The 24,176-nt window shown below is 41.2% G+C and overlaps 2 protein-coding genes across 2 annotated transcripts; one reads left to right on the forward strand and one right to left on the reverse strand.

Annotated features, from left to right (window-relative positions):
- Positions 1-9,497: 9,497 nt before the first annotated feature.
- Positions 9,498-11,163, reverse strand: rasd2b (RASD family member 2b). The gene is made up of 2 exons (XM_023420630.2): positions 10,316-11,163; positions 9,498-10,130 (listed from the first exon to the last, which is right to left on the reverse strand). The coding sequence occupies exons 1-2, from the start codon at positions 10,941-10,943 to the stop codon at positions 9,586-9,588; spliced, it is 1,173 nt and encodes a 390-aa protein (XP_023276398.1). The 5' UTR covers positions 10,944-11,163; the 3' UTR covers positions 9,498-9,585.
- A 262-nt stretch (positions 11,164-11,425) lies between these two features.
- mycbpap (mycbp associated protein) lies at positions 11,426-24,159 on the forward strand. The gene is made up of 18 exons (XM_087177787.1): positions 11,426-13,108; positions 13,241-13,352; positions 13,503-13,609; positions 13,714-13,897; positions 14,101-14,216; positions 14,325-14,475; positions 14,942-15,060; positions 17,692-17,816; positions 18,851-18,959; positions 19,205-19,397; positions 19,528-19,715; positions 19,850-19,996; positions 21,021-21,119; positions 21,307-21,449; positions 21,562-21,689; positions 21,770-21,915; positions 23,279-23,455; positions 23,953-24,159. The coding sequence occupies exons 2-18, from the start codon at positions 13,286-13,288 to the stop codon at positions 24,037-24,039; spliced, it is 2,286 nt and encodes a 761-aa protein (XP_087033913.1). The 5' UTR covers positions 11,426-13,108; positions 13,241-13,285; the 3' UTR covers positions 24,040-24,159.
- The last annotated feature ends 17 nt before the right edge of the window (positions 24,160-24,176 follow it).

Raw genomic sequence — 24,176 nt, forward strand, 5'->3', positions numbered from 1 at the left:
GGGGGGGGGTCCCTCATGGATCACTCCAACCTCACACACCTGGAGAACCTGTCAGTAGAGGATCCCGCTCTGCGGCGCTGCATGAAACCTGGGGACTGGAGAACATGTGACACAGCTTATCGCACTGAGCTCTCCAACACTGGGAGAACAGGGTTAGGGTTAAGGGTCAGGGCTGTTGAGGGGCTCCTGCATTGCCATTCCACAACAGCAACAACTGCTCAACAGCAACCACGTTACACCGCTCAAACATTTAACATGGTGTTTATTCAACTTACACTCTGGTAACACCCGGAAACAAAAACCATGTGATGTCTCTTAACTCCTGGAGGTAACGTACTCTACAGTCATACTTCCATATCTTGCAGTTTTCTTTTTTACAACTACTACTACAGCGAGGAGACAGGGGAAGTCCTCATGCAAGATGCGGCATGGACTCCCAAACTTGTAGTAGCTAAATACTGTACAAAGTAAAGCTAAGTGGAGCTAGCTAATTAGCTGAACTTCCTCACCTGTCTCAAAAAAAAACACGTCTTACAATAAGGATGAGGATTTTGAAATAATAACATGGAGGCTCTGCAGAACTGCTGAACCAAGGTGACAAAACTTTTACTGCTTCCCACATTGTTGAAACCTAACCTAACCTAACCTAACCTAACTCGTAGCTTCACCTAGCCTCTCTTTACCCAATTTAACCTAGCCTAGGCTAACCTCAACTAATCAACCTGAACTAATCTAACCCCTTAAAGTGGGGTGTAGCCGATGTCACATGCCTCATGACAAAAGATAGACACAGGCTGATCCACTCAGCGTGGCGAGTGCACAGTCTTTGAGATCAAAGGTCATCTCACCTTTCACCTTGTTGCATAATCTCATGTGACTGAACAGCAATTTGTCCTTTTTAGGAAGTTAGACGCTGGTCTCTCAGGCCACCTGACTAGTTAGCTTGTTGGTCTCTCAGTCTTTTCAGGGCAGATACCTAAATTTTAATATATATTTCACCTGAGGAAGGTGAATGAGGCAACTGGGGAGAATCCTGAGTCTCATGAGTGTTGATCCTGCACTACTCAGGTCAGGCATGTTCAGATCCTACTAAAGTCTGTTGTTGATAAATTCCCACTTGTTAAAAAAAAACCAAAAGGGTCGAGTATGGAAGACTGTTCAACCTATGACGGGTAAGATCCCCCTGCTGAACCTTGGGACAACCTAAGACAGGTACAGCCACGAGTACTTGACCTCAACACCGCTGTGAGCAGGCACAGCGTGCAAGAACACTGTGACAGTGTTTTTGTTCAGTGTGGGAAAAGACACAGGCAGGCAGGTATGGAAGACTGGTTCGCCTATGACGGGTAAGATCCCCCCCCCCTGCAAAACTTGGGGACAACCTAAGGCAGGCACAGCCACAACTACCTGGCCTCGTTGGCATTGTGAGCAGGCACATTGCACAACGACATGCCGCATGTTCTTGCACAAAAATTGCAAGACTTGATTTAACAGCAGACTTAGGTGAAATCCTACAGAGCTGAATGACGGTAAAGATGATGATGACCTTGAGTGGTGGCAGCTTATTGATACCTGGGACTAGGAGAGACAACTCATCACTGCCCTTTGGTACACCTTCCTCAGGGTCTGCTGCCTTTGAAAAAACATGAGAAAAAATGAAATCTTGAATCTTTATTAGTAGTTATTTGACCAACAAGTCATTAAACACAAAATAGATTATTAGTAATAATAATCAGAACATAATGGTTAATGGTCAAGGTATGAGTTTAAGGTTAATGGTTTAGGTTAGTGAAAGGTCAGGAAGAGAACACAATCCCTGTGGTACCAAACTCAGATGGTATGCACAACTGAACACCATCCCATCCCATCTTCCTCCCTAAGAGGATTTGCGGTGGTGGTTGTGAATTCATCTGAACTTTAAATGCTATCCTGCGCATGTGGACGATACAGAAGTCACCTTTCAGTTACTAGGGTGTTTCAGGTGGTTGCTGTCGGCAGGTGGTTGCTACATACTAACGATGAATGACAGTACCTCATCACAAGAGGTCATTTGCATCTGAAAATGTTTAATTATCATTTTGCTGCTTGAAAAAGCCTTTAATGCACCGTCCTGCATGGAGAGTTTATCTGTTTTAAAACTTTCCTTCCTCCGACCGACAATTCTGCAGTCGAGGCCAGTCGCTCCAGATTTTACTGATACAAGTGTCTGTAAATAGTCAGAACAAAGTGCTGCGTCCTAGTCCTCATCCTCTAATGAATCTAGAATCTCCTTGCTGCCTCATCAAACTCCTCTCAAACCATAATATTCGCCTCTTCAACCTCAAGGCTTCCTCCAATGCTGGTGTCCACCACCAGTTTCACCAAGTGTCTTCTGGCTACCTCCACAATGAAAAGTGTTGAAATGGCTCGGTACTACTTCCTGTCCTCCACATTCTTTAGTGTTCAAGAAAATGCCTCCGTTGTCTCCTCTGCACCTGCAGACCTAGTTTGACCAGTGAAACCCTGATTAGTTTTTGCTTGGTGTCTCCCTCCTGTCGGCACGTTAAAGCCTCCGATGTGAAATGTTTTTCTGGGTGTCCCTCCTGCTCAGGGAATTTTATATTGCTCCTCAGTCTGCCAGTTTGTCAAGATGCTTCTGATGCCTGTTCACCTCAGCTGCAGACCCTCTGGTCTGCTGATACCTGTCGGTCAGCTGTTAATATCACCCATGATGTCTTTCCTCCAACAGTTTACCTGAGCTTATTTGTCGCCTTCCCAAACTTCCCCCATATTCAGCCATTTATTTTGACAACCACAAACTCTGCAGTGCTTCTAAACTGATGTTAGCATAGCAAACCTCCCCTGTGGTTTAAACCAAGCAGGTACTTCCTGGAACAGGCCTGACACCTCGCCTATGTTAACTGTACCCTGAGTCCTCTCGCTCTGCTTCTCCTGCTGTCCCTTTGTCCTGCTGACACAGTGATAAAACTCTGCCTGAGTTTAGATCCAGCAGGATACACCTGAGAAGTTGTCCAGGTGTTTCCACTGCACCTATTTTGTCCTGGTTAACTGGACCACGGCTTCACATTATTATTGTTGATTTATGTCTCCCTCCAAGTCTCATGTCTCTGCTCAGCATAGAAATGTAACTGCCTTCAAACTCAATCACCTGCCAGACCAAAGAGTTCATCTGATCTGCACATACCAAAGAAGTTTATTCTGAGTAAAAACCAAAACAAAGAAACATAAATCTGTGTCTCCTCTGCTCCTGAACATCAATGAAAAAAGCTTCCAACACTGGACCATGTCCATCAGATGATCCCAGCTCTTGTTAGTACATTGAAGCTTCTCCTGACTAGTGTCAATATTTTTTGAATCACTTTGTGAGCAAAACCCTCTGTAAACAAACTGCTTACTAGTCCACTGCTCCGCCCCCGAGTCCTCAGTCTCAGGAACTTCCCCTGAACTTGTTCATGGCCTCCAGACCGCAGCTTTTGCATCTAATGCTGCTGATATCTGTCCATCAGTCTGTCCTGAGAACAGCCTTGATCCCTGCCTCCTCATCTCTAGTGTTTCCACTCACTGTGGCCTCATCAAGCTCCTCCTGAACCCCCCAAGACAGCAGAGGTGCAGCCATCAGCCTGCTGCCAGTTCAACCCTCTAATGTATATTTTAGATAAATGAAAATGTTGGAGTGATTTAACTCAACACTGCATCTGAAAATCTATTTTTTTCCCCCTCAATGTGAGGTGTTGATAAAAGTGGAGCGGTCATGCCCATTTTAATCTCTAATATCTTTTAATCTCAGAGATTTATTTAAATCATTTTACAAGAAAGAAGAAGAAAATAAAAGGAACAAATAAATAAATGTAAAAGACACATGTTGAAAATAACAAAGATTGGATTGGTGAAGATTATCTCTATCACATCGTTTGTCTTCACAAACCTTTTGTATGTAAAGAATTGTACTTTACTCCTGAATTTACTGCCATCACATTGTTTACCTTTAAAAACATTTTCACATAATATTATCATCTTGTTCATTATTGTTTGTTCCTGTACCTGTTACACAGTTGGCCCAGTTTTAAATATCCTGGCTCATTTGGTTCAAGCTTTAAGAGAGCCACAGTTCAACCTAACTCTACCTAATGTATTTTAAGCCAAATATCTTTAGTTACATCATTTAAAACTCATATTCTTGTTGCTAACGAGGTTGGCAGATTTAGAAAGTAAGTCCCAATTAATACAAACTACGATGACTTACGATTGTCAACTCTTCATGAATTGATTTGACAAAACTCTGAATCCCTCTGGTGTACAGCAAAGACCTGGAAATGTTGTGTGTTAACTGTATGTGAGCTAACATTGTCTCAGGAGCTCGTTAACACAGGTGATCCAGAGGCATTATCCAGTTTGCAGACAACACTGTGGTGACAGACAGAGATCCAGCTGCTGGTGAGGTGGTTTGCTCAGAAACATCTGGCTCACAACATCCAGTCAACACCTCCAAGTACACACTCTGTCTCTGAGGGTCCTGGTTAACTTCTGCTTCTGCACCACAGAGAGATGATGATGATGATGTTGATGATGAAAATAAATAATGTACAACAGAAGCTGAATTATTGCTTGTTTTTCTCCATAACTTCAATTTGTTTTTAAATTTTAAATGACTTATTTATATACAGATGGGTAACAAATTCAGATGATGTGAATACAACTGCAGATGCTTCCATGCAGAATAGAATTCACTGGATGGTCAGTTTAATGACTTCTACATTCAGGTGTTGATCGTGCTTTCTTCAGTGCAATAATGTTAACTCTCATGCTTCCACTAATCCCAGGAACATATAGAGCAATTGATAACACTTTATTTCTGTTTATTAGGTATAGCTTTCTTGATATCAAGTCCTGAGTCCTTGTTGTGATATGGCACAAATTAACTCCTTTGTTTTACAAGTATCCATAATACTGAGGTCAGGGCGATGAGGTTTATTACAGCAGTTTCCACTCCTTACAAAAACAAGTAATCACCTCATATTATTCATTAGAGCTTTCACTTCTCTAATACCATCGCTCCAGTGTGTTTAAATAATTGATATCAGTATTGTCCCTACCTGGAGTGGTATCTTTGCCCTGATTTACATTTCAATTCCTCCAATGTGAAAAAACATAATGACAACAACAGATTTAAAAGAAAAAATACCAGAAAATGCTTCTTTTGGTAGAATTGTAATTTAAAAGGTTTTTTTTTTTAATGCCTTTATTGATAGTACAGTAAAGAGAGACAGGAAATGGGGGGCAGAGAGAACAGACATGCAGTAAGGGGCCATCCGATGCGGGATTCAAACCTGGGCCAACTGCAGCGAGGACCTTAGCCTCTGCATATGGGGTGCCTGCTCAACCAACTGCGCCACTCAACGTCCTAATTTAAAAGGTTTTTAAAAAACAGATATTTAATGTATTCCATTGATGCCTTGGAAATTTATGCAACTCCATCTCGCAATTTCCACACCCACCTTTTCTCATAACATGATGCTGAACTATTTGAGGTTTCACTTCATTATCGATAAAATGAGTTTAATTTCTTAGAAAATAACCTTTTGGAGCAATTATGGCAAACACTCATTGAGTAGACCAACCAGAAAAGACTGATTAACAAGAGAAGGGAGTCATCCAGGTGCATGTGTATGTATGTGTGTGTGTGTGTGTGTGTGTGTGTGTGTGTGTGTGTGTGTGTGTGTGTGTGTGTGCATGCGCGCACGCTTGTTCCGTTGTTATCATTTCAGTTCTCTTTCATCTATTTGCGTGACGAGCCGCCTGCCTCCCTCCATCCCATGATATTGGCCCAGCTGCTGTGAACTAGTGACTGATTGGACTGTTGACAAACACAGCTCTCCATACACTAGGTGCACACATGCTAACACTTCTACTCTGTGTATGGAGTCATAGAAAGTCAAGAGTGGATGTTTTAATCCTACTTGTCTACTTCATTCAACATTAGAACATCTGTAGTCATACTAGACTACGTGACAGAAGTTTAACATATTTATATAAAAATCTTGTTCCTGAAGAGACCTTTCAATAGCAATGTTCAAGTGGGGCTTTGTAGGACACATCAGTATCAGCTCCCAACCCAGTCCAAGGTCTCAACAAAACAAGGCAAACTCCTAATAACACCTTAAAACATCAATGAAATAGGAAGAAACTCAATTAAAATAAAGACATATTGATTCTTTTATTTTATAACATTTGGTAAAAATACAATATTAGTCACAACTTGCTAATTCAGACCATCCAAACTAATACCTAACCTAATAGCCAACCTAATAAAACAATATGTCTATGTTGAGTTGAATACCTACTAATTTCTGTGCATGGCTTTATGTGTGCAACATCAAACATGGAAATGTGAGGGTAACAGAATGTAAAACAACAAAATGTAAAAAAAAAAAAAAAAATGCAGCCAGTTTCTCAAACTTGGGGTCTTATACCTTAGCTACCTGCAGAATAACAAATCCTCCAGTGAGGGAAATGGCTGAGTAGAGTACAGCATCACGTTTCAGTAGTCTGTGTGTGTGTGTGTGTGTGTGTGTGTGTGTGTGTGTGTGTGCGCAGTGATTGCTTTAACAAAGAAAAAGTGTCCATGCACGTGCAATAAAGTCACACGGGGGTGAAAATGGCTGCAGTTTCCTGCAATGTGAACTTCCCAGCATGCGACAGCACATAGAAAGGAAAGTTCAGACTCCCTCACTGCAGAGACAGAAAACATGAAAACATATTTTCACCTACAAAATATGTTTCTTTCACTTTCAATCTTTTGCTGAAATGAAATTTTCACAGATGTTTTTTGAATCAAATTAAATTAGCTTGGTTGGTATGAATCACATGAGTATTGCTGCACAGTTAATTGAAATTGGCTACACTGCATGAGACAGATAAACAATCATGTCTAACAGTCATAACTCCTCAGAATAAATTAAACATTAATAAAAAAGAAGAAAGAAAATGTGTGAAGTTTCTAAGTTTCTCTATTTGTCTTGACTATTGCACTGACTGATTGACTGTTCGTTAAACCCTTCCCCCAGACTGCAATTGTCCAATCATAGAAATTAATTTCTGGACATCTAAGAAATGGATTAAACAGTGTGTTTACCTGCTGTAACTTAAGCTGCAGCTTTTAACATGCCCGGCTGTCTGGCTTACTGTCGACAGTAGAAACCAAGCATCACTACCAAGACCACTGAGCACAATATTTGTTCAGTGGATTTTCCCACTGTTTGGAAGCCATTTTTCGAACACTGCTAGCAGCTCTGTTTGTTCTTTGTTGAACATGGGGTTTACTGAAGTTTTTACTTCAGAATTCACAGCCAAACTCTTTATGCAAGATAGCATTATACATTTGCTAAACACATTGGTTAGTCCTTATCCTCTTGTAACATTACAACTGAAAACATATAGATAAATACAGTATAAGCAGCTGAACGTGGGTAATCTTAGATCAAAATAAGTCTGATCTTACATTTTTTCCTTTCAAGACCACTTTTTTACTTTTTTTTGTATGGCATCATGTATGTAGCTATCAAGTGCATATCTAAGACCAGACTTTCAGAGCTTTCTCATTTGAAAATGAAAATGTGAAAACATTCAAAAGTCAGCCGGAGAAGGCCCTTTCAAACAATTCATGGAGCGACAGTTGACATCTTAGTTGAAAAAATTGCAGTTGCCTATAAAGAGGCCAGCGTTTGTCTACCTGTCTGAAATCAAGGAGCCATTGTTTTAAAAAACACAAAGAAATTTGAGCTGTAAACCTGCCCCCACTATAACTGTCAACTGCAGCCCAGGAGAACAGAGAGCTTGACAGGCAGTATCTTTTTGGTGAATTATAAGAAAGAAGGATAATACACAATGATGAAATGACGGCTGGAAAGAAATGGTTTTCTTGGAACAGAAGATGAGCGAGCTTGCAGCTTTACAAGCTGTGTTTTGGTTGAGCCCGGTGAACTGATGCCTGAAGATTCAGGACCAGTGGTTATAGGGAACAACTTTCACTGCACATCCTTTGAATCACACAATAGATTAGGGGTCTTCATGTGATTATACATTTTATTTGTCCACGGAATATTCCATTTTCGTGGATATTAGCCTGACTATTCCCTAATGCGTTATTAGAAACAGTTCTTTTTACTCAAAGTAGTAGCTTTTGTGTGTGGTCCCCAAATGTCTGTCTGACCCAGACACACACATTGTTCTGAGGCTTTCAGGCATCATGACTCACATAGCCAAACCACACATCTTTACAATGGTAACGAATTAGAGCCCTGTGAGAAAAGAAACTTTTTTTTTCTTTTTTTTTTTTTTTATGAAAATACACATGGGACCTCAGTGGTGACATTGTGTGATTATCAAGTTAAATGCGTAAGGAAGGGGTTTGAGAGTTAGCACTTTTTTCGCTATTTTTATGTGACAATGTCGGAGCGGTTTCATCGATCCATTTGTCATTGTATATGAGAAGCAGTGTCATTTTTTTTTATTTTACTTAATAAGAATGGGCACACAGGGGAAAAAAACAAAACACTGCTCATAGGGATCATGCAAGGTCTGTTGTAAATGTAATGCAGAGTGGTGTGTTATCTGCTGCCCAAATGATTCTCAGTGTGAGCTCAAAAGCAGTGCCCATGGAAACGCGTCTACATTACCTCCAGCATTATAGGATCGAGTGACCTTCACTTGGTGCAGCACACTCTTATTCACAACTTCAAAAAGAGATAAATGACTGTGAGATAGGTTTGTTATAAAGACCAAGCTATTAAACTGTGTCATGGTAAATGAATAAAACTTTGTAACTTAATGTTTCACCTTGTATGGTGAATGGAGTTCATGTCTCCATTGTTGCCCTGCTTCACTTTGGGAGATGAGATGTAAGCATCAAATTATGTCTTTTACAGAGGTTTCTTCAGCTGCACTAAATCAAGAATGAGTTAACAGTCATCATGGACGTCAAAGTTAAATAACCGGTGTGGATCCATGGTTGGTGGGCACGAAGAGTCCACTGAGAGGCCAGCCTGTCTGAGAAATCATTTATAGAGCAGTGTAGGATGGAAAGGTATATGCCAACTGGAAACCTCAGCTTTAATCTGATTGTTTAGTATGTGTGGGACTACTGACAATAACAATACACACACACACACACACACACACACACACACAGAGGAAGAGACATAAAAGTGTGGGCGAAAGAAAGTGTTGCTAATAGATTTCTGAGTATAGGTTATGCAATAGTCATACAATAATCAAATAATGACGTTCCTGACTCAACATCCTCCCACTCCTCCTTCACATTACGGATGGACAGCACACACACACACACACACATACACACACACACACACACACACACATACACACACACACACACACACACACACACACCAGATAGATAGATCGATAGATAGATAGATCCAGTGTTAATAAGCAAGCCATTATACTATTAAAAGATTTTATTTCAAAAACAACTCACGTGCATATAATTACACAACCATAATGCATTAGTTATATTTTAGGGGACATCGATGCCTTTCTTCATTCGTCTCATAGTCTATTTGACTCTTATTGAATCTGACATTTCTCCCGTGCTTTGCCGGGCTTCCTTCCCGTATTTGGTCCAATGACTTTTCGGAGATCAGTGCTAAAACTCGGCCGACGTGCAAGTGGGTACAGGGCGCCGCATGGATCTTCGCGCCCCGGCGTCTGGCTCCCCCTCCCCGCCACACGGCCAGTCCGTATCGCCTGGTAAGAACGAAGGGAGACTTTGCGGTGCTGAGAGGGACCCGTTTCAGTCGGAAGACCGCCTCGCTTTGCCAAAGTCTCGAAGACTTTCTCCAGATTAGTGCTGTCCTTTGCAGATGTTTCAAAATAGGCACAGTCATCACCGAGGGCTTGGAGCACCTCTGCCTTTGATATTTCTCTCTCAGACTCAAGGAGATCCACCTTGTTGGCGCAGACCAACAAGGGAACCTGCAGCTGTGCGCACTGCTCTGGCACAGAGGATTTGGTGAGTTTGGATTTAGCAGCAAGGATCTCCGTTCGCAGGGCGCACACCTCTTCGAAAGAGCTCCGGTCATCTAGACTGAATACGAGAAGAAAAATGTCTCCTGCAAAAAAACAATAAAAACAATTTGTATGCATAGCATGCATTCTTCAAGAGAGACAATTAAGCTCAGCATTTACGCATGCACCTATCACCTCCTACAGCAATTCTTCTGTTTTGAACAAATAAAAAACTGACAAGGAATTTAAAGTTTTGCAGAACAGAGATTAAGACTGAGCCAATACGCACCAGTGAGTATAGACAGTCGCCGCTTGGCTGGAAAATCCCTTTCCCTGGACGCGTCCAGGATGTCAATTTGGTAGGTCTCCCCGCGGATACGAAACAGTTTCCTGAGGAAATCCTCGGAGGTGGGACTGTAATCCTCCACAAATCCGTCCCGAAGGTATCTTCTCAGGATGGAAGTCTTGCCTACCCGTGGCGCACCAAGAACTACGATGCGCTTACAGTTTTGCGGCTTGGTGGAGCAAAGGGCATCTTGTCGGTGCTCGTGGCCAATCTGATGTTGCCGGGTTTGACCATGAAGGACCAGAGCCGCCAGCTGATCCAGTGGGGATCTCTTGCAGGGATGGCTGCTGTTGGCAGCGGACAGTTGCCTTACGGCGGGCCCCGAGCGCGTCTTTTTTTCCTGTTTCCACTGGGACGTGGCTACTTTGAGTATCCCCAAACCCGCTTTAATCCCCGAAGAGCTCAGGTGTTGCGACGCGTTTTTGTAAGCCAGTAAGACTTTGGAGGACCCGGCGCACTGCCCGTCCACATTACCATGAAACTGGGAACCATCTACGGTGGAGCAGCTGAGCTGATGCGGAACAGGGATTGGGGTGGTCTGTGCGCCGGTGGAGAGGCTGCTCATTTCCATCGTTCTAAGATGGGTTTGTCTGGATGGTAGACTGCGGTCTTACGTTTTATAGGCCTCAAGCTTGTCTCTGGCGCGGAGGCTGATGCCAGTTCTCTTTATATAGGCTATCCTCAACCGCGTGGTTCATCCGCGTCATGCTGATTGACAGAAGGGGTTGTTGTGTTCTTCAGAAGAACACTGTGTTTTGAGGAAGCAGTAGGCTATACAGCTACTTACATGATTTACCATAGGCATGTTTCTGAAGAGTTTAATATGATAGATGAATAATAATAATAATTATTATTATTATTATAATTATTATTTTATTATTAATATCGTTGTTATTATTATTATCGTTATTATTATTATATTATCATTATTATTATTATTACTATCGTTATTATTATTATATTATTTTATTATTATAATTATATGTAGCTATATTTGTTTTTTAAATCTTTGCACACCTTTGCTATGATATTTACATATTTACAAGAAAGAAAGAAAGAAGAGAAAGAAAAAGGATTTCTGCTGGATTCAGTCTCAGCTGTAGGCTATATAAGCTCGCATCTCTTTTTAAAATCATTTTTTATTTATTTGTTAATTTTTTTGTTTGTTTGTCTTATTGTTATTCTTGTTTTGTTAATCATTTTGATTAATACGAAAAAGACAGAAAGTAAGAAAGTAAAGGACTCATTCGTATCTATGGTAGCTCCACGGTTTTGAGACTCCGTTGCCTTGGTTACGATTAGTGAAAACATACTAGAAGCTGAAACACAGCGCTAGCTTGGTTAGCAGTGCTAATGCTACATTAGTTATCCGTGACTTTAATGGTTAGACCAAATGAAACGCGATGAGAAGAAAGAGTTCAGACCTTTGAGTCGTTCAGGTCAGCTACAACTTCCCGTATCTATCGTTCACTTCTGTCTGTCTCTTTCCCTCCCTCCACCTTAACCTCTTTTTAAACAGTGGTGAAAGAAGTACTCTGACCATAGTAGGCTACCTAAACCACAGTGTAAAAATACTATGCAACAAGTGAAAGCCCTGCATCTAGAAATGTTACTGAAGTATAGAAGTATTAGAATCAAGTAGAACTCATTTGTAGAACTGCCTGCTTCAAAATAATGTACAGTATATTAATGGATTATAATTTTTAATGTAATAATGTATATATCACCCTAATGTCGGTTGCAACTGATATGTGGGGTTAATTTTAACGAACTACTCTATGTACGGTTTGGCTAGCTTATGAAAATCCTCCCAGTGAACAATAGTCTCAACTGATCTTAACGTATAGTGTGATAGATAAAAATCGATATCATCAAATGTATCTGAAACTGCAAAGTAATTAGTTACTAAAGTAATCTAATAAATGTAGACGTATAACATAATATAAAAGTACTTTAAGTACAATACTTGGGTTATTATGCCCAATTGCATTCTACCATTGTTTTTATAAAGTTAGAGTGGGAAGCAATGAGCCTATGCGGATGTGATGCCTTAAATGGGAGAAACACGCAATATCTCAGACAGTATATAGGCCAATATCCTCCGCTTTTGATAGATTTATATGCAAAGAAATAAAAACGCTTTTGCATTTCATGTTTTTTGACCAAAAGCATTTCTTGCCTGCAGAAGGGAAAAAATGGAGTGAGGGAAGTGAAACATTAACAAAAAGCCAAGGACTCATAATTTTTGTTGTGGTCATGGAAACTCTAATCAGGCACAGTTGGATAAAGACAAATCAACAGAATTGCATAACCATGTCAGCGTTCCAGGGTAATCTCTTTCTCTCTGCCTGTGTGTATGTGTGTGTCAGCACTGATGTACCTCGTGCACAATGAAGTGGAGCCTCTTTTCACTTTTTAAAATGTTAAAATCAAGGGATCACTAATAAGCAACATAATTCATTATAATCTCTGTGTGTAGAGATTACACAGAGAGAGATTATACTAAGTATTCTTTTAAGTATTGTTCTAATTCGAAGTATTGTAGGACCCAGTTTGACATAACATATTATTACTGAAACACTCCCACACTGTTCTCCTCTCCTCTCATATCTAGAAAACAAGAAGCTAAAAACATCAGAGGAGCTTTCCATCTTGGGTGATGACCAGTCCAAAGACTCTACTCTTAAAGGCAGGGATATCCAGGCTTTGGCCAGTCACCCACAGGAGCTCAATAAAGTAAACCCACTTCCATCCATATGTAGTGTTTACCGTTAGTTAATAACTTTGCTCCTCCAATAGAATACAATGTGTGGCAATTTCTTTTTAAAGCAGTTGTATGTGTAACTGACTGTGTGAATATGATTGCAGCTCCATGTACCAAAGCCACCTAAGAGCCATCAGAAACCACTGCTCATGGCTTGTGTGCATAAAATTCATTCAGTGAATCTGGACCCTGACTCTCAGCCTCAGGGCTACTCAGGTAAGTTGTATTCCTTTGCTCTCATGGACAATAGCATCCAGTACCTACTGAAAAACTTCCTATCTCTAAAAATAGATGTTATTCTGGTCATAATATCCATCCTTGAAGCTAAAATTCTATTTTTTTCTATCCCTGTACTTTTCTTTCAAGGACCGGAAGGGCTCCGGTTTGATGACAAAGGGATGGTTCTTCCACACAGCATCCTGGGTAGTTTGGAAGATTTTAGAAGTTATCTGGAGGCCAAAGGGGAGACAGAGGTAAATTCAGCACACATTCTGCAAACTAACAAATGCAATACAAATATTTTCACTTTGCTGTATTAGTCACTTCTGATTTTGTCTGTCCTCCCTCCACCGTCCAGCTGGTGAAGCAGATACCCGAGTCCCAGAGAGATCCTCCATCTGAGGCCCCAGGGGGATCTCATTCTGAGGCTGTGGCAAGAGGGCATGGGCTCTCTCCAGGCCACAGAAACAAACAGAGTAATGCCCTGCAACATTGGCATACACACATGAGGCAGCGCAGACGGCAGCAGGACTTTTTATCTGGTGGGCAACAGACAGAGATCAAATTTGTGTCATTATTTCAGCCATGTGTGTACAACTGCAGGTTTCTCATTTGAAGCAAATTACAGAACTAGATATTTGCTTTTTTTTAAAAACAAACTTTTGATTTCCAAAGTCTATATCAATGTCTTATCTTTGTCTATCTAACCCTTTATTTATCTGCTGCTCTTCTCCACTCTGTCAAGATTTGCTCGACAGGCCGGTTGAGAATTTACTGATGAACCAAGCTAACCGTTTCAGAGAATTTCAGGAGAGGAGGGAATTTCTAAACCAAGTCATGCCACTCATCCACTCTGGATATGTATGACACACTCTTGTCTACTGTGACGTTAGCCATCTGTCAGACTCATATTATAGTTCTCTCGTATCTAAAATCTGTGTTATTGTTTTCTTAACTTGTATGTCTTAGGGTTATCGTGTGGGCAGTGAGTTTTGGAGTCTCCCCCAGCGTTATGGAGATGAAATGAGTGGCCTCACAGCCACTCTGACTCAGACAGAGCAGGGCAGACGGGAACCTGTCACACATGTTGGACAACCGAGCAGCATACGCCAGGAATCAGGTACACACAGACACCTACGCCGTGTCCCAATTTTCCCTTTCAGTCTCATTCTTGACTCTTTTCCTTCTGTTTGTGCACCTGGAACGTAGTGGTGTCCCAGTTAAAAAAAAATGCTCTCTGACAGTTAAGCTGTCCACCTCTAACAATCACAGTAGGGATCAAGAGAGAAAACCCAAAACATGTTGAAATAAGTAACATAAATTGGATGTGACGGGTTGAATCCAAACAACAGAAGAAAAGGAGGACACAGTCTCCCTCTTTTGAGGGGATTACTTTAAATAAAGAGTAACTCTGACACAAGCTTCAAATGGGAGAAATGGTACAAAGTCTTAAAAACACAAACACACACACACACACACACACACACACACACACACATACATACACATACACACACTCACGTGCAAATTCAGGCACTCTATGAGACTGACTGTATTCTCTCTGTGGGAACATTTTCATCCTCTAGGAATCATTTGTGCTGAGACTCTGCGTCCAGCCTCTCGAACCTGGGACCAGAGTGCATACCTACAGCATCAGTGTCAGGAGCTCGGTGAGGTTCTACGGGACATGGACATCAAAAAGCCGGTAACACAAATTTTATCTAATTTCTTCAACTCTCAAATATCAATATCAATATTACCTTGAAAGTCTACTAACTGTGGGATAATATTCTTAAGTAGAACCTTGGATGTATTACGTATTTTCAGTACACAGAAGGTTGTTACAATGAATCATTCTGATATAAAAGTTGCAGCCTGTTGACATTTCCAATGAAGCATGGCAAATGATCAGTCAAAGAGAGTCCACATGCAAGAAACTCATCTAATCTACATTTAGCCAACATGTTTTTGCTAACATATACATTTTTATTCAAGGTGCTTTATAGGATCTAAGTAAACATATAAAGTTGTAAGTCTTCCTTACTTTGGGGTGCACTGGTTATTGTCTGATACAACACCATTAGATTTATAATGTATGTTGCCTCCAGCATACCTTCTGCATACCACCTTTTTTTGGCTATAGTTGTTTACATTTTGGCAAACTTTGGCACCATAAAGGTATGCCGAAGCAGTTCCTGTTTATAATGTACCCATGTATGTACAGACAATTACCACTGGATCACTTTCATGCTAAAGTAAACTTTTATTATTATTATTTTACTCATTTGATTCTCAGGCAAGTTGTGGAACTTCTGTGAGTTGTTGTTGTTATTTAAGACAGACATTGTGATGAGATTTGACTGAGTTATGACTCTGAGAAAGAGTGCTATTTTTGATGCAAATTGTAGCAATCAGGGGCTATGGGCTTTTTAATTCAAACAGCCACCATGAGCTGCGTGCCAATGATGAAGCTCATGGTGGAAGGAGGAAGCATGCCTAACAGTTTGAAAACCCCTAATCTAATCGAAAATTTCAAATCTAAATCGCATATTATTCACTAAAGCGTTGTCAGTTCTCTCTAACAGTGAACAAGATCCTAATTCCATGGGCACAGCACGGGTCTTGATTATGCAACTTTTGTTTCAACACAAGCAGCTTCATTATTGGACCACTCGACGTCCAACCACACAGCCCACTGAAGCTGCTGACACCCTCAGGACACTCTGTCTCTTGCTGCTGGAGCTGCTAGCTGCTCATAATCAGTCTGTATCTTCACAAACAGCCTGTGATCATCCAGCTTTGGGCACACTGTTCTGGCTTTTCTGTACAGGGAACAAACCACAGCAAATGGGCAAGGCGCACAGCCCTACTAATGTCAAGGTGTTGCTGAATTGTCCCTGCCAATATATTTATCTAAAACAGTCTTGCCATTTTAACTCCCTTCTATGTTATTTGAAAGATCTATACAGCAACTTTGGTCTGTGCGTTCTATTATTAAAAAAAAAATCTAAAATGTCTGTTTAAAAACGGGGAGAAAATCGTGATACATCAAACTAATTCGTCCAGATTCAAGTTATATCAGCAAACACATGTTCAAGTAAAGAGAAAAGAGAGATAAAGAACAAGAGCACATATTATTTTGGCCATCTAACAGAAAAATGTCCCTACCAAAAATACAAACAAACCTACGCCCTTGGCAAAATGTACATTCAGTACGCACAGGCATAATGAGATTAATGAAGCTCTGCAGCCTTTCCATAAATACTCATGTCTGCTCACATACATGCTAAAATAGAGAAGGTACAGTTATGAAATCTGGAGCGTGTCAAGTCATAGAGTAGCTCTGTTGAGATCTATGGGGTACCAGAGCCTAAGAAAAGGGACAGAGCCTGCTTTACTGCTGTCTCTGCATTACAATGACTCCATCAGCAGGGGCAGGAGGTTCTGGGATAAATACTTAAACACAAATAAACACAAATGTGCACTTCTTTGCACAGCCAGTTCCCACTTACTCCTATTAACACACTAAGTAACAGGTGTTGGTTATGGGAAGGTTTATTCAAATGACATCTTTTATTTATCACTTGGTATCTTTGTCCACCTATCTCTCCCTCTTTGCGCTCTCTTTCAAACACACACACACACACACACACTTTGGCAGTGTGTTCTGTGGTGCTGGTGGTGTGATGCTGAGGCGATTTGAGGTCTGAAGTACCTTCTGACAAACACACAGAAAGAGACAGATCGTCCTGTCAGCAGCTGACTAGCCCATGGCTTTATGACATACGTGCACAGAGAGAGAAAGATGAAGGGGACAGGGAGGGGTTGTCAAGAGAGACAAAAGAGAGGAAGGTAAATAGTAAGGGAGATTGGAGAGAAAGCAATGACTGAAAAATGTTGAGAGGTTTGCACTACAGGAGGATCTGTTTCACTCTGCCTATTCCATAATGTTGTGGTAGAGTTCTGCTGGTAAAGCAGCTACAATAAAGTACAGAACAAATATGAATGGAAATGTTTCACTCAGCAGTTGAGTTGGAACAGGCTGAAGGACAGTGCATGTACACCTTGATGATTTAAGTTTGCCATTGATACCTGGACAGTGTGTTCCACAACACCTCGTCGTGTCTTATTGAAGGCTTCATCAGACACCTAATTTTGTCCTCTGTGTCTGTACTTTCTGGATGTGAGTAGACAGGACATATGTATCTATTGATGTTGAGCCGAAGAGGACGTTGGGTATTACTTTTCAATAACAGGAAGGAACCAGAGTGTCGAATGGACATATACAACTGAATTTCTCCTTGAAAAGCACCACTCTGTGTCATTTTGAATACAGGACATCGACGGACTGGAGGTGATAGGCGCTGGCAAGACATTCACCTTTGTCACGGTGTGTGGTACTCCCTTACTGGAGAAGGAAGAAGAGGAGAAGATGCACAAGGAGGAGAAGAAGGAGAACCTGTAAGAGATAACTGTTTAGTCTTTTTCTAGACTAGATATGTCAAGATCAGGCCAATAATGCTGTCTTTGTTCCAAATACACTAAGAAACACAATCGGTGTATGTGAGTCATTAGTTTGATGATGCATTCAACTTATTCAATCAGCTGCTATACTGTATACCGTATGTCATTCAAACTGTGTTGTAAGTAATGGAAGCCGGACATAAACGCCATTGCTAGTTCTTGTTAGCAGCATAGATACTGTATGTTGTTAGTTTAGTTACTTTTGTATTACTAAATGCACATATTTACCATTAACCTGGGACTCAGTTGTCCACAGTGTGTTGTAGTTACATGTCACAACATGTATTATAGACACATTTGAGGACAGCTTCCTGGTGCAAAACTAAATTCAAGCTTGACAAGAAGCGTTTGAATATAGCATCTTATGATAAGATCATCTTATTTGGGGAGGTGCAGACTCAGACTGAGACTCTTTCCACACCAAGCTGGTGTAATTTAGAAACCCATGTTGTTCTTTCACTTTCAGTCTTCTGTCCAGACTAAAACTGTGTTTGTCTCACCCAAAAGTCTCCAAATCTGCTGGCTTGGTGTTGTAGGGTGTACAGGGTAAAAGTAGCTTTTCCAAACAATGATGTAGGCTGCGTGACGGTCAGAGCTGTATGGCAGTAGAGTTACATTGCATTACATTCAGTAAAGTTGAGAAGACAACTTTCCGTGACCTTTAACCCCCTCTGTGACCACTCATTTTAAATGGGAATATAGCTGATCATACAGAGCAGTGGCTGTCAATAATAAGTTATGCTGATTCTGTCAGACCACATTACAACCATGAAATAATGATTTTGTCAGCTGAGCTGCGTCTGTCCCACTGCTTTCCAGATGTTGGCTGTGATACAGTTTTGCTGTTTCCCAGATGGAAAGAAGAAGCAGTCTTTTAATTGTCCAGGTCTCTACTAAAACAACCTGGAAACACTGGTGTGGTTTTAATACAAAACAGCAGAGTGATATTTCTGTCTCATTGTCTTTCACAGTGATCCGCTGGAACAGTATGATGATGCTCGGTCAGATGTTTTACTCATTCCTGCCTTGAGGTTCTGTGGGCAGCTTGCTAGCTGGACTGGAAACTCTTCCACTAACCAGGTACAGACTGGCCTTTACACAGTGAGTTGGTCTGTGAGTGCATTGTGCATGGGCCAGGGATGAACCCATTAAATCTTGGGGCAGATGCACTGTAAATTAAAATGTTTTGTTGTTGTTTGTTTTGTTGTCAGTAGCTTAACATCATGCTACTGACAGGAATATGGCTTCTTCTTGTTATTGTTCTTCTTCTTCTTCTTCTTCTGCTTCTTCTGTCCCTTTTGTATTCTCCAACACTCATTGCTCAGGGAGAAGTAGGAATCAGTTCCACAATATTCTTTGAGGCCCTGACTGGAGAAACAGCCTCGTCCCACCTGGAGCTACACAATGAGGGCAGCACAGCCATCTTCTACAGCTGGCATCAGCTTCCCTTTCCACACAGCTTTCCTAACCTGCAATCACAAACAATGAACCCGCAGTTCTACTTCAATTCCTCCTCTGGTACACACATACACACATAATCAGACACCTGCTGCCACCACTCTTACGTCATACACTGTTTGTCTATATGTCAGTCAACCAGTACTCAACCTGCCTTTCTGCTTTCCATTTTGCTTCCCCTCCCATCCAGGTGTGATCCTTCCAGGTGAAACCCAGCTTTTGGAGTTTATATTCAAGTCAGAGAAGCCAGGCATCAAAACTGAACTATGGCAGCTCAACACCCACCCTATGCTGCTGCAAGGAGCCTCCATGCAGGTCACATTGAAGGGAGTAGCTCTTTACCAGGACAAAACTGCAGACCAAAGACTTTTCGTAGAGGTAGTTTTACAATTAAACTATGTACAACTGTGTGAAAGAGAGACAGAAACACACATGGCACTAAGGTGTTCGTTAAAAGATACCCATATGTTTTCTTTGTTATGTCTGTGTTTTTGTTGTGTGTGCACGAGCAGACGAAGCTGGAAAAGATAGTGACGGTGAAAATGTGTCAGTCGATTGTGTATGAGGTGCTGCGTGGGGTCCTTACCCCAGAGAGACCCAGCTCTCCTGCAGAGCTCTACATCACTGAGGTGCAAACATTTCGAAACAAAAACCCCAAGGTAAATCCCACAGGTGGATGCAATTTCCACATAGAATTTTACAGTCTTCTTTGTACAAAACCCCCTTAGGACATCAACAGTGTGCACAAAGAAAGCTCCTGAAATGTAAAATGGTCTCAGTTTCTTTGATTGAAATGTAGCTGGAGTCACGTTGCTCATTATGCATCAGGGTGGCCTGATTCCATGTACTGCTGATGCATCAAACTATTTTCTTTTTGTCCATATTTAGTTCAGTCTAAATCTCCACATCACTTGATTCAGTTTGAGATGACCCGTTAATGGACCAATTCATCATGTTTGACATTTCGCTGTGTGTAGGCGAGAGTATGATCAGAACCATTATGGCTGCCCGTGCCCAACCTGAATTTATCTCACTCCCCAATCATTTAGCTCTCCTCAATTATATTTTTGATCTACAGTATCACAGTTCTTGATAGCTCATTAACTTATTATAGATTGTAACTGCTAATACCTTAAACCAGTCACTGTTGCCTCTACATTGTACAAAAGAGGTTATGTTGCCATGGCAGTGCAGTGGGAACTTGGTTTTAACTGGGTTAATTGGGGGGCTGATAAGATTAGTCTCTAGTGAATTTAGAGCATGTCTGTCTCACAAGTTTGCTGAGCTAATTTCTGATAGATATAGGAAGGATGGGACGATTGGAAACAACACTGGAAAGTGTAACCAAACATTAAGATTGAAATACCACTTCCTCTTCATCATCATCAATTCATCTAACCTGTAATTGAGGGGAACTGACTTTTCCTTACAAAGTGACATCTAGCTTTACCAAATGTTAGGATCATGACTGCTCTTTTGGCCTTTTATATGGTGCATGCATATTTCTTCTCTTCTGTTGAGGAATGAATAAAAATAATGACATGCATCGTCGTTGTTAAAAGGGGATAGTGGCGTTTATCATCCTATAGCGTGATAGTACTGTCTCTTCATGGGGCTCTTGTGTTCACATGTTCATACTATAACCTACTGCTCCAGATTGTTTAACTCGATCCATGGTTTTAGTTGCGGTATCTTCATCAGCCAGTGGAGGACTTGAAGAGACTGTGGCAAGAAGTAAATCCAGGCCACACCTGGGACCTCTCTGTTGATACTCTCCGACAGGTAGAGACAAAATGTAGTGATGTGTTACATAATAACACTTGGTCATTGCAAGGAAAGTACGTGTAGCAGGTTGATTCAAGGATGTAGACTATATAAATGCAGAGTGCAAGCTTCTGTACAATTTCATACTATGATGATGCATTAAAAATGTAACATATTTATCCATTCATTTGTTCCCACACTTAAGGTTGTGCTGTCTCTGCCTGAACAAGAGTCAGCTCGGGACACCATCACCAGAGAAAAGAGCCTGGCCCAGCTCAGCTCTCTACTTCTGCAGCTGTCTGAACCTTCTGAACCGGAACACGCCCATCTAACAGCAGCAGCTTTAGGGTGAGGCATACACACACATGAGTCATGTAGCATTTCTTTCATAGCATCCCACACACTGCACACTCAGTGTAGTAAGCCCAGAGGTTATGGTGGTGTGTGGTGCCCCCTGCAGACAGATGCTGTGGAAGAAACTTCTGGACACCATGGCTGGTGAGGCCATGAGGCTCAGAAACCTGCTGGGCCTCCCAGAGAGAGAAACATGGATCGATAAAAAGGATGAATCCCCAATCTCTGACGCTGGTGAGACTCCGACACTCACTCAGACATACATTGGTGAGGGTATTGAATCCATGCTGTTTACTACTGTTGTTACATCACAGATTTGGCTGATAATATAAACAAAGAGGAGAAGAGTGAGAAAAAGGGAGGAGCAGCTGCTAAAGAGGAGAGGAGTGGGGCCAGGTCCAGATTTAAAGATGACAGCAAACGAGAGTCCAAGTCACCAACAACTGAAAAATCAGTGGAGGTGAGGGGAAAGGATATGTGTGTTTGTGAAGCTGACTCACCTTCATCAACACAAAGATGGAGAATTATAAAATGTTTTGCCACTGAGAGGCAGCAGATTCACAAGTATTTTAATTATGGGCATGAATGAAGTACCATGTTTTTTAAGACATGACACATCACTTCAGCTGACTTTCAGCTGTTCCAATCATGAGTCATCTTTCCCACTTCAAACAAGCTGTCAGTTTGTCATTCATTTATCTGCCATTCACCAGGCTTCTGTTGTTTTGTTACGATTGACTTGTTACTATTCCACACAACTCGGCCTCTTACTGCCTCGTTCTCAAATATACATATACTGGCTTATTTTCTAGCCTGAGTGTGTGTGTCTGTGTATGTGTGTATGTTTGTGTGGGTGTGTGTGTGTGTTTGAAAGAGGGTTACCAGGCATCCCTTATTCCGTCTTTCCACTAAGTGTAGGAAACTAATGCTCCCAATCCAGTGTTTTCCCCCAGAGAAGCCATTATAGTAGCTTAGCAATAGAGTATGGTAGTGGCCATTCATATTTTTGCAGTGTCACTGGTCGGGTGAGATAACGAGCGAGCAAATGTCGCTTCATACCCATTCATTTTAATGCAGATGATTATTTCCCTGCTCCCATCCTCCATGCACCCAACTCATTATACCCAGGAACTTTGCATCGTCCCGTTCACAAATCTGAATTTAAGCAACTTTCCATCGTCAGCACAGGGAGTGAAAACTCTAATGAGGACACTGACTGTGTTGTTCAGCTATAGATGATGAGATGACATGTCCTGTAGCTCAGTTAGTCGCCACATAAACAATGTTCTGGATGTGAATCTGGCTCTGGACCTTTTACACCTCTTCTCATGTCTCTACTGTGAGCTGTAGAAAGTACAGAAAAGATGTAATTTTACATTTAGAAATATACTTCAGACACACTCTTGTCTGTTTGACTGTGTATTTTGCTGAGTGTTTTTTTTCTCCACTGTGTGATGGTTGAATCATAGGTAAAGTACAGCCTATTACTCACAGGGTACCATGGTAACAGAACACTGTGTGAAAATGTGCACCTGCTCTCCAAATGTGTGCCCAGGGTGTGAATTAATAGGACCTGGACTGGTCCAAGCCATCTGTGGTACACACACACACAGATATACATTAAATCAACCAGCACAGAACATGAAATATATTACATGCCATCAAATATGTGGGAGGTAGTTTGTCATCACATAAGATGCACAAAACGACTTACCAACCAACTCATTTTGGTAATATCATCATCCTGCATGCTCAGTAAAAAGTCCATGGTGATTCATCAGTAAATTGTAAATTTTTCATATCTGTCTACCCTGCGTACAAAGGAGAGCAAGAAGAAGGGGAAAAGAAAAGATGAAGTGGGGAAGCGCATCATGGAAAAGGAAAAGCAAGGGAATGAGCCTGCCTCACTGACTGATACCCATCCAGAGAGCATCAATCAGCAACCTTCCGATGTAGAGCTGGAGGCGATGAACACTTACACAAAGCTCCTGCACCAGAAGGTGAATCCTTTAATAATCTCTACAATACAGTTTTTAATTCTAAAGAGTTGTATAATATATTGCATGAGCTTTCAGAAGTTTAAAAAAAATAACCCTGATGACCATTTTTCATTGAAATAATGAAAGACACCACCCAGTTGCATAATGGGAAATACAGGATTCTGCATTTTTTTTTAGCTTGGGCCACACTAGCGATTAAAAGTCAGGATATCTCTGCATCTTTAATTTTTTTTTTTTAACATTCTTCATTGGTCCAATGAAAAGCACCATCCACTTGTATTGTGGGAAATGTAGGATTCTGTATTTTTGGAGCTTGACCCATACAGGGATTATAAATCAGGATGTCCTCGCCTCTGCTGCTTCCATTTTTTTTATCTACCACTAGTGAATCCCCCAACTTTAAGAAAGTGCAACACTAAATCACTGGAGTAGTAGTAGTTTGAGGTTTCCCACAGTCATATGCACATCCTATGTGTAAATCTGGATCTATCTGACAGGTGTATGCTCTGATCGGAGACCTGGTGGACACCCTGTTTGACCCGATGGATGAGGGAGAGGAGGACAGGCACACTTTTAACACATGAGAGGCTCAGGAGCCCTGTAGTCAACCAACTGTAATAAAACCTGTCACACAGGAATCTGTTTTTAGAACTCATTCTGTCGTGAAATCAATAAACTTTTCTGTTATTTTGGCACAGTGGAAATGTGGAGTAATATTAAT

The sequence above is a fragment of the Seriola lalandi genome, unplaced genomic scaffold (assembly GCF_002814215.2).
Source record: "Seriola lalandi dorsalis isolate HSWRI2012SDOR001 ecotype SW California unplaced genomic scaffold, Sedor1 jcf7180002054654, whole genome shotgun sequence".
Classification (NCBI taxonomy): Eukaryota; Metazoa; Chordata; class Actinopteri; order Carangiformes; family Carangidae; genus Seriola; species Seriola lalandi.

Bases quoted from the DNA above. Each gene is read 5' to 3' on its own strand.
- rasd2b (XM_023420630.2), bottom strand. From the start codon at position 10,943: ATGGAAATGAGCAGCCTCTCCACCGGCGCACAGACCACCCCAATCCCT. The intron at 10,131-10,315 runs GTGCGTATTGGC...GTTTTTTTGCAG, and splicing joins GCGACTGTCTATACTCACTG to GAGACATTTTTCTTCTCGTA.
- mycbpap (XM_087177787.1), top strand. From the start codon at position 13,286: ATGGCTTGTGTGCATAAAATTCATTCAGTGAATCTGGACCCTGACTCT. The intron at 19,398-19,527 runs GTACACACATAC...CCTCCCATCCAG, and splicing joins CTACTTCAATTCCTCCTCTG to GTGTGATCCTTCCAGGTGAA. The intron at 21,450-21,561 runs GTGAGGCATACA...TGCCCCCTGCAG, and splicing joins CTAACAGCAGCAGCTTTAGG to ACAGATGCTGTGGAAGAAAC.